Raw genomic sequence first — 16,895 nt, forward strand, 5'->3', positions numbered from 1 at the left:
ATAGGTCATCAGTGTAAAAAGAAAAAAAGAAAAAAAACTCTTTGAAAACTCCTTTAATGATGAGACTTCATGTAGAATCTGTGATTTTTCACCAAATGTTACAAAGTGACAAAGTATCACAAGGACATGCCATCACTTTATGATTAGTCTGACCTCCACCGATCCTGAGCATGAAGCGGCCTGCACAGCTGGCACTGGGGCACCATCGTTCTTCGGGTTGATGGGAGTCCCAGAAGTGAGAACTCCACTGATCATAAAGTGATGGCCTATCCTATAAAACAGAAATAACCCGTTAACAGTATCTAATGGTATCCTCAATCCAAAACTAAGAAAATCTTCAAGTACATAGTATCAAGTGAATTTAACACGTGATTGACGTGTCTGTCTCTGCAGGTATACAACTCTGTGTCCTCCATTCAGATTGCACTGTCAGAACTGGAAGTTGGCAGGTTGGAGAATGCCTTCAAAGCAAGCAAAGAAGCCATTACATCTTCAGAGAAAGCTTTCTTCGACCCCTCATTGCTTCATCTTCTGTATTTTCCAGACGACCAGAAGTTTGCAGTTTATATCCCCCTTTTCTTGCCCATGGCTGTCCCCATATTGTTGTCTTTACTAAAGATTGCCAAGGAATACAAGCTAAGTAAGAAGGAGCCCAGCAAGACAGACTGAATGTTACAGTTCCTAGATATCATTCATTTGATTCCTCAAGTGAGGAGAGCACTGAGTTCTATTTATTATCTGAATGTATCATGAATATCGTAAATCCAGGGGAGAAAATCCGTCATGTGGGGGCGATGGAAGCTTGTGAACGGCTAATCACTAAGTATTGGGCAGTTTCACCTTTCATATGAAATCTGCCCAAGTGGGACTTGTCTTCATTTGTGTCTTGCTTCTTTTAGAGTCTGTCTTATTTTTGAAATATGGGAAATCTGCATCCAGTGTTTAAAGGGGTATTCTGGTTGAAACATGTTATCCTGTGGTTAGGGGACAACTATTAGATTGGTGGGTGTCCGACTGCTGGAACTCCGAATGATCATGAGAACGGGAACCTGTAGCCCATGAGGCCCCCGAAATGAAGACTGGCAGGTCGGACATGTGCACTTACAATGTTTATAGATTACCATTGTATGTATTAGACCTGTGATCGTCCAGGACTTGCGGCCACAAACGGGACCATGTTAAGGTCTGTCTGTCTGAACGAGGCCTAGGAGTGCTAACAGCATGCATGCTTAATTTTTCCGCAGTGTATTAAGGTGTACTTTAACATTCAGATAAACTTTATTAAAACCTATTTTAAATGTGTTGGAAATAATTTTCGTAATGTACTTGAATTTATTATTATATTTTTTTACTTTTCCTTGTGAAGTTCAGATGCCTTTTTTGTGCTTTACAATTCGTACACTCGGGTGCCTATTTCGCAGGGAAAAGTAAAAAAAAAAAAACAACAAAAGTTCAAGTGCATTACAAAAATTATTTGTCTCCTTTAGGTTTTAATAAAGTCTATCTGAAGGTTAGGTACACTTTAACTATTGCATGCCTTTTACCTGTGCTCATCACAGCGGTTCATAGGTTAGTTATGTAAAAGGAGTCATCTCAGGGAATAACTTGACTTGTGCTTTGGTTGAAATCACAATGTAAAGCAGTACATGTAAATATTACCTAGTTCTGAACTTTAAATTAAATGGATTTTAAGGGGTACTCAAGATTTTATTTTATTTATTTTTAAAGTGTGAAACACTCCACCTATCCCCAGAATAGGTCATTGATATTAGATCAGTCCAGGTCCATATATTGGGCCCCCCTGCTGATCAGCTGTTTGTAGGGGCTGTGACACTCATACAGCCCCTGTGGCCTCCTCACCATCTACCTGCACCTTGTCGTCTCAGAGGTGCAGGATTTTGTCCCATTCAAGTGATTGATACGACTAATAGACAGCATGCAGGTAGATTGATAGGAGCACACACACCCCGCTGCTGCCCCTTCCGCTGATCAGTGGCAGTGGAAAGAGTCAGACCCCTACCGATCTGATACTGATGGCATAGGGCAGGGATCCTCAACCTGCGGCCCTCCAGCTGTTGCAAAACTACAACCTCCATCATGCCGGAAAGCTTACCACTATCAGGACATGCCAGTAGTTGTAGTTTTGCAACAGCTGGAGGGTGGCAGGTTGGGTATCCCCGACACAGGCCATCAATATTCTGATCCTCGAAATCCCCTTTAATTGAATTGCAGTTTCTCTGAAGCGTTGCTAAATATCTTTCTTTTCACTACAAATTTTGTACATATCAGGCATATTTACAAAATTGTTATTTTTCAAAAACAAGGGTACATGAAGCTTAATTGTGTTTCTGTCAGAAAAGTTGGAACAGGCGCTTTGTAAAGGCTTTGATCATGCTGAACACCATGGGCCAGATTCATCATTGTCACTGCGTGTCTGGGACTTTTTCGATGCCATGTGTGCATAATTTTTTGTGCAAGTGAGATTTTTCCACGGGCTCGCCACTTTCCTGAAAAGGAGGCATGGCAGGGCCGGCGGCCCCTCCACATTAATTATCTTCACCGCCAGTTTTCTGCCATAGAAGAACATTGAAATCTATGCCAGCCAGGAGCTGGCATATATTTTGGTTGAAGGGGTTCTGCAGTTTGTTTGAACTGAGGATCTATCCTCTGGATAGATCATCAGCATCTGACCGGCGGGGGTCTGACACCCGGGACCCCCGCCGATCAGCTGTTTGAGAAGGCAGCGGCGGTCCAGCAGCGCCGCGACCTTCTCACGGTTTACCGCTGGCCCAGTGACGTCACTACTAGTATCAACTGGCCTGGGAGCTCCTAAGCGCTGTTCACTTGAATGGAGCTTAGCCCCGCCCAGGCCAGTTGATACTGGTCGTGACGTCACTGGGCCAGCGGTGAACAGTGAGAAGGCCGCGGCGCTGCTGGAGCGCCGCTGCCTTCTCAAACTGCTGATCGGCGGGGATCCCGGGTGTTGGACCCCCACCGATCAAATGCTGATGATCTATCCAGAGGATAGATCATCAGTTTAAACAAACTGCAGAACCCCTTTAAGGCCTCATGCACACGACCGTTGTGTACATCCATGGCCGTTGTGCCGTGGCCGTTGTGCGTGACTTTCAATGGGTCCGGGGAAAAATCGGAAAATGCACCGTTTTGCAGCCGCATCCGTGATCCGTGTTTCCTGTCCGTCAAAAAAATAGGACCTGTCCTATTTTTTTGACGGACAGCGGTTCACGGACCCATTCAAGTCAATGGGTCCGTGAAAGAACACGGATGCACACAAGATTGGCATCCGCGTCCGTGATCCGTGGCCGTAGGTTACTTTCATACAGACGGATTCGAAGATCCGTCTGCATAAAAGCTTTTTCAGAGATGAGTTTTCACTTTGTGAAAACTCAAATCCGACAGTATATTCTAACACAGAGGCGTTCCCATAGTGATGGGGACGCTTCTAGTTAGAATATACTTCGAACTATGTACATGACTGCCCCCTGCTGCCTGGCAGCACCCGATCTCTTACAGAGGGCTGTCATCCGCACAATTAACCCCTCAGGTGCTGCACCTGAGGGGTTAATTGTGCATATCATAGCCCCCTATAAGAGATCAGGGGCTGCCAGGCAGCAGGGGGCAGACCCCCCTCCCTCCCCAGTTTGAATATCATTGGTGGCCAGTGTGTGGCCTCCCCCGCCCCCCCCCCCCCCTATTGTAATATCATTGGTGGCCAGTGTGCGGCCTCCGTCAGCCCCCCTCCCTCCCTCTCTCTATTGTAATTTCATTGGTGGCCAGTGTGCGGCCTCCGTCGGCCCCCCTCTATTGTAATATCATTGGTGGCCAGTGTGTGGCCTCCGTCGCCCCCCCTCCCCCCTCCATTGTAATTTCATTGGTGGCCAGTGTGCGGCCTCCCCTCCCCCCCCCCGCCCGATCATTGGTGGCAGCGGAGATTCCGATCGGAGTCCCAGTTTAATCGCTCTGGGGCTCCGATCGGTAACCATGGCAACCAGGACGCTACTGCAGGCCTGGTTGCCATGGTTACTTAGCAATATTACAATATTAGAAGCATCATACTTACCTGCTGGCTGCTGCGCTGTCTGTGTCCGGCCGGGAGCTCCTCCTACTGGTAAGTGACAGGTCTGTGCGGCGCATTGCTTAATGATCTGTCACTTACCAGGACGGATCTGTTTGGCTCCGCACAGCCAGGCGGACACCAAAACGACTTTTTTTTCATGTCCGTGGATCCTCCAAAAATCAAGGAAGACCCACGGATGAAAAAACGGTCACGGATCATGGACCAACGGAACCCCGTTTTGCGGACCGTGAAAAAATACTGTCGTGTGCATGAGGCCTAAGGCACATGGACTGCGGCAGTGCACTGGTTATCATCAGTGACACATGCGGGTTGCCATCTTTAGTAAATTTAGACTCGCCCGTCTGGTGATGCACAGGTAAGCCCTTACCTGTTCCTGTGCCGCGAGCCGGTCTGAAATCAAATGCGGTCACCGGGATCAGGCAGTTCCGAGAACAGCAGCCGGGGGCCTTCATCGGGCTGTTCTCGGAACTGCCTGCTCCCGGTAACCGCATTTGATTTCAGACCGGCTCCCGGCACAGGTAAGGGCTTACCTGTGCATCGCCGGATGGGAGAGTCTAACCTTACTAAAGATGGCAGCCCGCATGTGTTCGATGGCGAACACTGCGAACTGACCATCACTGGTTATCATAGCCTGCCAATTGCCATATTTCTCAATGTATTTACACCAGACAACTGGCATAACTGCACTGATAAATATCCTCCAAAGCTTCCCTTCTGTACATAATAAAATGGCTGCCTAAAGCCACTGCTCGAGGAGAGCTTGGTGCAAAGGAATTTATTCAGTTGCCATTGAAAACAATAGAAGCTGTAAAATCTCTTTGCACTGAGCTCCATCTAGTGCTGGTGCAGGAAAATGCTGTAGATTGATGTTGGGCAGCTCCCTCTAACCCCCTCTTCCATAGCAGTCACATACTCCGCCTCCATGGTAAGTACTAGAGATGAGCGAATATCATGTTATGAAATTCGTTCACTCTTCGTTTGGTGGTAACAGCAGAATTGCGTTATGAATTCCGTTACCACGAACCATAACACAATTCTATGACGGAATGCCTTTTAGAGGCATTCCGTTACTCATTCCGTCATAATAGAAGTCTATGGGCTGTATAACGGATCCGTCCCATTTCCATTATGCAGGAGAGGACTCCCCTGCATAATGGAAACGGGACGGATCAGTTATGCAGGCCATAGACTTCTATTATGATGGAATGCCTCTAAAGGCATAACGTTATGCAGTCTGTCATAGAATTGCGTTATGGTCCGTGGTAACGGAATCCATAACGCAATTCTGCTTTTACCACCAAACGAAGCGTGAACAAATTTCATAACAGGAAATTCGCACATCTCTAGTAAGTACACCACAGAATCCAGCACTGAACTGTGATATCATGTGAATTCCAGAAGCAGAAGACTCAGCAGAAAGAACCAACTGTAACATTTCATCCAATGTTCTAGTAATATTACTTTTGTTATTTTGTCACATTTTTGGGGGCCATGAAGGTTCTCTACCCTACTTATCTAGGTGGCATTGACCCCTCTAATATGGTACTTGAGAAACGATAGCCATATAATGAAAGGACAATATGTAAAGCTTGAATATTGGGCTTTGTGTGTGAATCCTATTTGAGAAAACATGCCATATTTCTTCATAAATCACTTTATTAAAGGGGTTATCCCATGACTAATGTAAAAAAAAGGAAAATCCGGCATCATATAGTTCATGAAAACCTATTTCTAACAAAGCTAGAACCAGCCCTGTACCTCACATGGATCCAGAGATCTCCACATTCATTGTTCTGTTGGATTTATATCAAGCTGACAGCTCAAGGGGAGTGTCTTTTCTACTGCAGCTCAGGAGGCGTGTCCATGATCTCCCTATCACAGTACAGGAGGTGTGTCTTTACTGCAGGAGGTAGTTGAAGGATGAAACTGAGCATGTGCGGCCATCTTAGTGAGCCATACAAAAATAAGAAAAAGAACAGACAGTAGGTGGCGCTATAAATATACATTTTATTGAATAACTCAGTGGCTATGCAAAATTTCTAATTAGATGCAATTACATAAGTATTCAGATCCAGGTGCTGGTTTAAAAACTGTTGAATATTTTTTGCGGGACAACCCCTTTAAGGACACATAAGACGTGAATATAACTATCCTTGCAACCTGATTCGGTATTCATTCTTTAAATATCTTATACAGGACGGATACAGCTATTACAAGTAGTTACTGAAACTGACAGGACGGGAGAGGGGATAGGTCATTATTAAAGGGGCTTTCTGGGAATCTTCACTATTTAGTTATGCCCCGTAGCATGTATGACCTAATAAAAGAGTGATACTTACCTGCTCCCCACTGCTCTGATCCTACATTCTGGTGCCCGTTCATCCATCTTCCAGTCCTCAGCTTGTTCAGTTCCAGCCGGGGTATGGATATGGTCACCAGTGATGCCAATTCGCTGCAAAGGCACATGTGACCATGTTGCTACAACTGAGGTAACTCCCCTCCCATCTTTCCTCCACTGGTCATGTCAAAACTGTTGGATAAAGCAGCGCTCCGAAGACTGAACGAAGCTGATTTTTTAATAAAAATGTATCTGTAGTAATTTGTCTGTAGTAACATGGCCACTTATATCCAGTTTTGGAGGAAGAGACTTACGGTAATCCTGGACAGTTCCTTTAAATCCTTCAGTAGTAGATGCTGGAAACAGGAAGCAATTTGCTGTTGTAGGGACACCAAGATGGATATTCTTATTGTATGGACACACAAAGGGGGCTATTACTGTTGTAAGGGACTCAGAGGGGCATTCCTACTGCATACATGCCAACATTTAGGCCACTTGCACACGTTGCAGATTTTCAGCACGGATTCCTGTGCAGAAAAACTGCAGCCTTATTACAGTTCCGGCAAAGTGTATGAAATGACACTAATCTCATGTACACTACAGATTATTTCTGTGTGGAAATTGACCAGCCGAGCAGATTTCTAATTAAATTGCATGTCAATTATATTTGCGCTTGTAGCTGCGGATTTCACCCTTTTCAATGGAGCGAGATCTGCGGCAAAACTGCATCACATCAGAAACCACGGTTAGGCATTGCAGATTTAGGAGTGGACATACTGCAAAAACACACATAAATCTGTATGGAAATTCATGCGGATCTTATGTGTGTTCATCTGTGTGCAGGGGATCTTAAAGGGCATCTGTCAGCAGATTTGTATCCATGAAACTGGCTGACCTGTTACATGTGCGCTTGGCAGCTGAAGGCATCTGTGTTGGTCCCATGTTCATATGTGCCCGCATTACTGAGAAAAGTGATGTTTTATATATATATATGCAAATGAGCCTCTAGGAGCAACAGGGGCGTTACCATTACACCTAGAGGCTCTGCTCTCTTTGCAACTGCCTCATCCTCTGCACTTTGATTGACAGGGCGAGGTGTGGTGATCTTTTCACTGCCTGGTCCTGTCAATAAGTAGACGGGGTCAGCAATACATAGTGCAGCACAAAATACTGCCTTAGGAGAACTAGATACTGCCCCAGAAGCTGACCCTCTGTGGTGGCCGTCAGCAGCTGCACGTTCTGTCCTCCTCTAGTTGTCTGTAAGTGTTTGAGCCATCGGCAACTACGCCCCTGTTAAGGGAAATACAAATTTTTGATATTTAGGGCAATCTCAATAATTAATATTTATAAATAGGCGTGAGTCGTCTAGAGATGACTTTGCCTATTTATGCCTAAAAAAAGAACTGTGTTAGTCAGCTAATTGTCTAACTAACTAACTAGCTACCTCTGTTGCCTATACACTCCACTGAACTAAGCTACGTGCGGCTCCACTTCTCCTCTACCAAGTGTGCCTCTCTTTATGCTCAAATCCCAAGAGCCCTCCCCCCTAGTCCCAAATGCTGAAGTAGGGAGGATGGGGTTTGACCATGGGGCATAGGTGTGGAAACAGGTTTATGATGTCTCTGGTATTGTATTGTATTAGGACTCATGCACACGACCGTATGTATTTTGTGGTCCGCAAAAAACAAATCCGCAAAAATGGCTGTTTACATAGTGGAAAGGACGGCACACAAACTCCCATGCAACAAAATATTGTCGCACTGATTTAAAAAAAAAAAAGTCTCAAAAGGGCGTAGCGCTTGTCATAAATGACCCTCAGTATTTTAATCAGGTGAATCACAGCTATGCGGAGGTGTGTCCTCCTCACAGCTTACCAAGCACAGCACCGTCCATTGGATAGTGGCTGTGCTTGGTATTGCAACCCAGTCCGTTCACTGAGCTGCTCCTAGGCCATGTGATCAATGAACGTGATGTCACGTGCCTAGGTTAAAGGGAACCTGTTACCTGGATTTTGTGTATAGAGCTGAGGACATGGGTTGCTAGATGGCTGCTAGCACATCCACAATACCCAGTGACTCATCTCAGGGACAGGACTCCTCTCAGGTTAATTTGCATATGTATCAAAATCGTTTTTTTTACACAATGAGGCTCCATTCAAACATCCACAAATCCATTCCGCATTTTGTGGAACGGAATTGCCGACCCATACATTTCTATCGTGCGGCCCCGATCCGGAATTGCGGGTCCGCAATTCCGATCCTGAAAAAAATAGAACATGTCCTATTCTAATAGGCATGTTCTCTTAGTGCCGGCAATGTGCGGTCCGCAAAATGCGGAACGCACATTGCCGCTGTCCGTGGATCCGCAAAAAACACACACGGATGTGTGAATGGACCCTAAAAGCACACAGAGCTATGGGGACTGGGTATTGTGGATGTGCTAGCGGCCATCTAGCAACCCATGTCCTCAGCTCTATACACAAAATCCCGGTGACAGGTTCCCTTTAAGGCCATGGTGCTCACTGGAGTGCCATGGCCTCTTCAAACAGCTGATCGGCTCGAGAGTTGGGAGTCGGACAGATACTGATGACCTATCCTGAGGACAGACTATGGGGGAGATTTATAAAACTGGTGGAAAGTAGAACTGGCTTAGTTGCCCATAGCAACCAATCAGATTCCAACTTTCAGGAGCTCTGAAAAATGAAAGGTGGAATCTGATTGGTTGCTAAGGGCAACTGAGCCAGTTCGATAAATCTCCCCCTATCAGTATTACCTCAGACAAGCTCTTTAATTAGGTAGTATTTTTGCAGCGTACTCAAGTTAGATGTAGAAATGTTCCTGGGTGTTGTAGTGCAATAGACACTAACCTGAGACGGCTGACTCTCTGCAAGGGCAGGTGATGATGAAAAATGTTCGTGACGCCAGTGCCAATTAAACGGTGGCACGCCGTTTGCTGATAGCAGGAATAATTGAGGAACCACGTGATGTTAAAGCAGAACTCAAACTTTAGTAGTCATCATATAGGGACATTAACGGAAACGCAGTTCCTTTGCAGACAGTTGATTTTCAATACAGTTGATGCAGGCAATATATGTATAGCAAGGTGACTTCAGAGTGTTAAACACAGGACTTGCAGTACAGGCAGCTTGCACTCTATTCCTGACTGATCCTGGAACATAGAAAACCTTCTCCAAGGCCCAATACCCTAGCTCTGGCGTATATCCTTGGTTTTATCTTTATCAAGTACCTCCTCTGTTGTCTTGAGTACCTCTTGCTTTCCTTGACATGCCTCTGTCTCTCTCTCAGCTTCCTCAGGCTCTAGAAACTTCTGAACTTCCTTCCTGCTTCTGCATAGCTGAACTCAGGAGGGGAACCTTCTCTTTGAATCTGGAACCCGGTTACAGGGACAGCAATACCCTCTCCTGGTCTGCAGGCTTCCGGCCTGGACTTGACTCTGACATAGTCTACACTCCAACTGCTGTAGACTAGCTTTAGACTCGACTGACTTTTGACTCCCTCTCCTTTCCCTGACTGGGCCTTATATAACCTAGGGCTCCCTAGCTCCCTCTAGTGACTAAGAGCTGGAATGACACCCCTAGCAGGTCTGTACATGCAAGTTTCACAGTAACAGGGAAATACATAGCATTACAGTTTATAGAGATAACTTATACCAACTTCCCCATAAATAAGGGGGACGACAGCACACAAGTGACCCTTCTGTAGTGACGGGCATTACAGTCCCCGTACACTACATTTTTTTCTTTCTCACTTCTGAAAAACGCGGCATGCTGTAGCTGTTGGCATTTTTCTGGCTTTTTTCCAACACCTTCTTTGTCGGATGAAAAGAAAGAAAACGCTAGTGGTTAAGACTCACAGGATGAGATTTATCAAGACCGGCGATTTCTGTACGGTCAAGGTGCACAGGCCTTGTCGTATATACGGAGCATTCTCCTGCAGTCTGTGCGCCTAAAAGGAATATACGATAGATTTCTGTCATTTGCACCAGAAAATTGCGTAAATGAAGATAAATTTGTTGCGGCTGCTGGCCACACCCCTCCTCTTAAGAAAAAGTGGAGAGGACGGCGTAAAAATGACGATATTTTGACGCAGGGAGATGTTAAATGTCCCCCACAGTGCCCAGATTTGCCAGTCCTAAAGATGGGGTAAGCTTAGAACGGCTGGCAGATTTTTATGCCAGAATTGTGGGGCAAAATTGCGCATTGTAAACTCCGCCCCTTTGTTGAGCATACAAAAAAAGGTATGGCAGCACAATATTACACATACAAAGAATAAAAGAAACTGAGAAATAAGGATCATTCTAACTTAAAATGGTATTATACCCACTATAAATGAAAAAAATAGAAGCTCTCTGCGCACATTTTTGATCAAACGTGTGTCGGGCCCATCTACCAGGCGTCAAGGTGGCTTCTGTTGAGCAGGTCAGAAAAAAGGGTTAAAACCTAGATATGCCAAACTGCGCCACTTTGTAGAGAGATTTTTGGGGCAGACATCAGTAAATCTGGGCCACGGTGTGCAAAAGCTGCAGCATTTAGGCCCCTTTCACACGAGCAAGTATTCAGCGCGGGTGCAATGCATGATGCGAACGCACTGAATCCGGACCGATTCATTTCAATGGGTCTGTGTACATGAGCGTTGTTTTTCACGCATCACTTGTGCATTTGCAAGAAAATCGCAGCATGTTCTATATTCTCTGTTTTTCACGCAACGTTGGCCTCATAGAAGTGAACGGGGATGCGTGAAAATCGCATCCGCACTTGCTTGCAAGTGCGGATGCGATGCGTTTTTCACTGATGGTTGCTAAGAGATGTTTGTAAACCTTCAGTTTTTTATCATGCGTGTGAAAAACGCATTCATGCGCATTGCACCCGCGCAATAAAAACAGAATGCAACCACAGGCATTTTTCACTGAACGCATCCACAATGCATGCGGACCTAATTTGCTGACGCTCATCTGCAAGGGGCCTTATTTGTGTTTTTTAAAGGTAAAAAAAAAAGCCTAATTCGTGTGTGAGAGAACCGCAGGGCTCGAGTACGTGGCCGTATGTTCGGTCTACATCCAATCAGCATTTTTAGTCGGTCGGATGCCGACCCATTCACTTCAATGGGGACATAAAACATGCTGACAGCATTCTGTGTGCTGTCCACATCATCATGTCCGTTCCGCGGCCCCGCAAAAAAGATAGAACATGTCCTATTCTTGTCCGTTTTGCAGACAAGGATGGGACGTTTTTACAGAAGTTAAATACTAAATGGTGGCATACACTAGGCTGAGATCCGTGTTCTGCGAATCTTTGTACCGCAAAACACAGTCGTGTGCATGAGCCCTTAAAGGGGTTGTCTCAATTCAGCAAGTGGCATTTATCATGTAGAGAAAGTTAATACCAGGCACTTACTAATGTATTGTGATTGTCCATATTGCCTCCTTTGTTGGCTTCATTCATTTTCCCATCACATTATACACTGCTCGTTTCCATGGCTACGACCACCCTGCAATCCATCAGCAGTGGTGGTTGTGCTTGCACACTATAGGATAAAGCACCGGCCTCTCTGGTGGCCAGGACCTTTGGAGTGCACATAGGCTAGTGCTTTTTACTATAGTGTGCAAGCACGACCACCGCTGATGTATTGCAGGGTGGTCTGTAGTGTTGATCGAGCACCAAAGTGATCGGGTGCTCGGGTCAAACACCTCGGGATGCTCGGGTGCTCTACCGAGCACAATGGAAGTCAATGGGAGAACCCGAGCATTTAACTAGGCACCACCTGCTCTGAAGAGGGAGGGTGTCTGGTTCATAGGAAAAGGTCAGAAATTGATGGAAACACCACCGAAATGGTTCGGGAACAGCATGGGGAGGATGTCTGAAAGCATCTTGGACTCCCAGGTCGCTGCTGGGAACGATGTTGTCCGAGTAGTACGCAACTTTTACAGACTGACAATAATACGTACAAAACCGAAGATAAAATTTATTTTAGAGGAAAAATTGTTAGGAAACATTCATTTTTTTATATTTACTTGTATGTAAAGTGCAAGTGCTGCCAAAAATTACAAGGAAGAGGCACTCCGATACAACCTGTATATCACATAAAGGAGGGCCTCATTCACATTGTGGTACAATTGTTCAGATAGTGGGACTCCTAAAATTACTAGGAACCGGCACCCCAATACACCCTTTATTACACATAAAGGAGGGCATTATACACCCTTGAAAAATTATGATTGATGGCCTGCTGGTGACCCTCTAAAACATAACGGGCGAGTGCCTGCTGCTGAGCTGACCGTCTAAAACATTAGGGGCGAGTTCCTGCTGCTGATCTGAGCATCGAAAACATTATGGGAGAGTGCCTGCTGCTGATCTGAGCATCGAAAACATTATGGGCGAATGCCTGCCTCTGAGCTGACCATCGAAAACATTATGGGCGAGTGCCTGCCTCTGAGCTGACCATCGAAAACATTATGGTTGATTGCCTACTGCTTAGCTAACCATTGAAAAAATTATGGGTGAGGACCTGCTGGTGAGCTGACCCTCAAAAACATTATATGCAAGGGCCTGCTGGTGAGCTGACCCTCTAAAATATTGTTGGTGAGGGCCTGCTGGTGAGCTGACCCTTTAAAACATTATATGCAAGGGCCTGCAGGTGAGCTGACTGTCTAAAAGATTGTAGGTAAGGGCCTGCAGGTGAGATGACCGTCTAAAAGATTGTAGGTGAGGGCCTGCAGGTGAGCTGACGGTCTAAAAAATTATAGGTGAGGGCCTGCAGGTGAGCTGACCCTCTACAACATTAGGAGCGAGGGCAGACTAATAAGAATGTTGATATGATGGAGGACGAGAGAAGGAAGATTGAACCATATACCCTTTTTTGTGGTGGAAGCGTTGCATGGGAATACAGTGTATTCAGTACATTATACAAAAAACATTTAAAGTGCCTTTATGTTCAGCCGCTTTCCTCTGGTGAAGTAGAGAAGTCAGGGGCAATCCAGGCCTTGTTCAATTTTATAAGAGTCAACCTGTCAGCATTTTCAGTTGACAGGCAGATGCGCTTATCAGTTATTATGCCCCCAGCAGCACTAAATACCCGCTCTGACAAAACGCTGGCGGCAGGGCAGGCCAGCACCTCCAAGGCATAGAGCGCCAGTTCATGCCACATGTCCAGCTTGGACACCAAGTAGTTGTAAGGCACAGAGGGATCATTGAGGACGCTAACATGGTCTGCTACGTACTCCTTCACCATCTTCCAAAAGTTTTCCCTCCTTGTGACACTAGGCCGTGCATAAGAGTGAGGGTGCTTGCGGAATGTCATGAAACTGTCCCAGGCTTCGGAGAGTGTTGCCCTGCCTCTGTTGGAACTGCTGTGTGTTCTCCGCGTCTCCCCTTCTCGGTTGCCCAAGGAACTACGGACTCTGCCGCCAGCGTTGTCAGCTGGAAATTTGAGCAATATTTCCACAAGGACCTTCTTTTATTGCACCATTTTGCTCGTCCTGTCCACCACCGGAATGAGAGATTTGAAGTTCTCTTTGTAGCTGGGGTCGAGAAGGGTGAACAACCAGTAATCAGTGTTGTCCAAAATGTGTAAAACGCGTGGGTCACAAAGTTAGCCATGTGTGCCAGAGTCCCAACAGGCAAGACTTCACTGTCGTCATCAGGAGGATGACTCTCAATCTCCTCATCCTCTTCTGCCCATCCACGCTGAACAGATAGAATTAAACTTCCATGGGTACTACCCTCTGTTACGGAGGCAACTGTCTCCTGCTCCTCCTCCTCATCCAATTTGCGCTGAGAAGACGAACTGAGGGTTGTCTGGCTATCACCCTGTGTAATGTTTTCCCCCCATTTCCACGTGCAAATCGTCATCCTTAATTGTGAGCAGCGAGTGTTTGAGTAGACACAGTGGGATGGTGAGGCGGATAATAGCGTTATCGCCGCTCACCATCTGTGTTGATTCCTCAAAGTTTCTTAAAACCTCACAGAGGTCAGACATCCATGCCCACTCCTCGCTTGTGAAGAGCGGAAGCTGACTGGAAAGGCGACGACCATGTTGTAGCTGGTACTCCACTTCTGCCCTCTGCTGCTCACAAAGCCTGGCCAACATGTTGAACATCGAGTTACAGCGCGTGCTCACCTCGCACAACAGTCAGTGAGCTGGCAATTGTAAGCGCTGCTGGACTGTTGACAGACCGGCGGAAGCTGACGATGTCTAGCGGAAATGGGCACACACGCTGCGGACCTTCACCAGTAACTCAGGCAAAGTGAGATTGCCGAGCTCCAAAGCCGCCACCAAGTTACGGCCATTATCAGACACCACCATGCCTAGTTCTAGGTTGAGTGGCGAGAGCCACAGCTCAGTCTGGTCTCTTATCCCCCTGCCACAGCTCTGCGGCGGTGTGCTGTTTGTCACCTAAGCATATCAGCTTAAGCACGGCCTGTTGCCGCTTCCCCACTGCAGTGCTACACTGCTTCCAGCTACCGACTTATGGCTGACTGGTGCTGCAAGAGGATAATTCTGAGGTGGAAGTGAAGGAGGAGGCGGAGGAGGAGAAGTAGGGGTTGGAGCCACTAACGTAGGTGGTGGCGGAAACCCTGATGGAAGTAGGGCCCGCAATCCTTGGTGTCGGTAGCACCTGTGCCATCCCAGGTACGACTCGCTCCCGGCCTCCACAACGTTCACCCAGTGTGCCGTCAGGAAACGGTAGCGTCCCTGGCCGAAAGCACTTGTCCATGTGTCAGTGGTTAAGTGGACTTTCCCAGTAACTGCGTTGGTCAGGGCACGGGTGATGTTACGGGATACATGCTGGTGTAAGGCGGGGACGGCACACCGGGAAAAATAGTGGCGACTGGGGACTGTGTAACGAGGGACGGCTGCCGACATCAGGCTGCGGAAGGCCTCAGTGTCCACAAGCCTAGATGGCAACATTTCCAGGGCCAGTAATTTGGAAAGTTGCACATTTAGTGCTATGGCCTGTGGGTGGGTGGCTGGGTGGCTGGGTATGTGCGCTTGCGTTCAAATGCCAGGGGTAAGGACATTTGTACTCTGCGCTGGGACACGGAAGTGGATGTGGTCGCTGATGGTGCTTGCGAAGGTCCAGGTGCAGGGCGGGAGGCATCCAGCCCAGCGCCTTCGACAGGGGATTGGCCAGCACGTAACACAGGGGAAGAGGAGGCAGTGGTGTGACCCGCAGACACAGATTCTTGATTCAGGCGTTCGGCCCACCTATTACGGTGCTTTGATGCCATGTGGCGGATCGCGCTAGTGGTGGTGATAAGGTTGCTAGTGTTCACACCCCTGCTAATTTTTGTATGGCACAGGTTGCAAATGACAATTCTTTTGTCGTCCACTCTTTCCTCAAAAGAACACCTACCCCTTGGCAAAGGAGATTTCCGCAAGGGTGTGCTCTGGGGAACAGTTGCAGGCCTGTTTGGTCCGGCCCGCCTTCTTTCTTTTGCCACCCAACTGCCTCTTCCAGCCTGTTGCGGTGCTGCGGATCCCTCCCCCTCTGTACTGCTGACCTCGCTTGGCTTGCCACCTTCCCAGGTTGGGTCAGTGACTTCATCGTCCACCACCTCCTCTTCCACTTCCTCACTCTGCTCATCCTCCTGACTTGTTGACCTAACAACAACCTCAGTTATTGACAACTGTGTCTCATCTCATCAACCTCTTGAGACACTAATTGCCGTTGACTTATTGGCAACTGTGTCTCATCATCATCCACCTCCTCGGAATATCCAAGTGTGGGATCACTTGTTTGGCAAGACTCTCCATGGTGGGAGGAAGGAGGATCAGGGTGAGGATTGTGTTGACCAGACTCTTGGCTACTGAGACTGGACTTGGTGGAAGACCGACTGGAAGCATTATCTGCTGCAATCCAACCGATCACCTGGTCACACTGGTCTGACTTCGAGAGCATTGTCCTGCGCCACCCTGCAAACTGGGACATGAAGCTACGTATCGTGGATGATTGTTTTTCTTGTGCTCTGGCAGCAGGCACAGTTTCAACGCGCCCAGGGCCACGGCCTCTGAGTGCACCATCAGCATCACGGCCACCTCTCTGTCCCTTACTGCTCGCCTTCTTCATATTAAATGTTATATATGCTTGAAAGTATGTCACACGTACAGTAGCGTAGGATTTGTAAGTGTATGCGCCAAGAAAATAAAAAAGGTATTTGGCATGTGGAAACATACACAGGAGATATACCACAGATAATGTCGCTGATGTTAGCAGCGGTTAATATAAAATTACAGGGAATGTCACAGGTATTTTGGATGTGGAAACGTTACACAGGAGATGTACCCCAGGTAATGTCACTGTCCGCAGCGTACACCGTCTATGGAAAAAGTACACTGGATGTCACTGATATTTTTTGGATGTTGTGACATAGCAAGGGGTTTTGTTTGGGAAGGCAGAAATTTTCCTCCCAACATGGGCAGCTGGACTGATTTCCAGCCA

General features: G+C 46.9%; 1 protein-coding gene across 1 annotated transcript in view; it reads left to right on the forward strand.

Annotated features, from left to right (window-relative positions):
- PIGS (phosphatidylinositol glycan anchor biosynthesis class S) overlaps positions 1 to 1,698 on the forward strand; it is an 83,835-nt gene extending 82,137 nt beyond the window's left edge. Inside the window, exon 12 of the mRNA XM_040423454.1 lies at positions 394 to 1,698. Within this exon, the coding sequence (XP_040279388.1) occupies positions 394 to 669 (276 nt within the window). The 3' untranslated portion in view covers positions 670 to 1,698. The remainder of the gene's footprint in view (positions 1 to 393) is intronic.
- Positions 1,699 to 16,895: the final 15,197 nt, after the last annotated feature.

The sequence above is a fragment of the Bufo bufo genome, chromosome 3 (assembly GCF_905171765.1).
Source record: "Bufo bufo chromosome 3, aBufBuf1.1, whole genome shotgun sequence".
NCBI classification, from domain to species: Eukaryota; Metazoa; Chordata; class Amphibia; order Anura; family Bufonidae; genus Bufo; species Bufo bufo.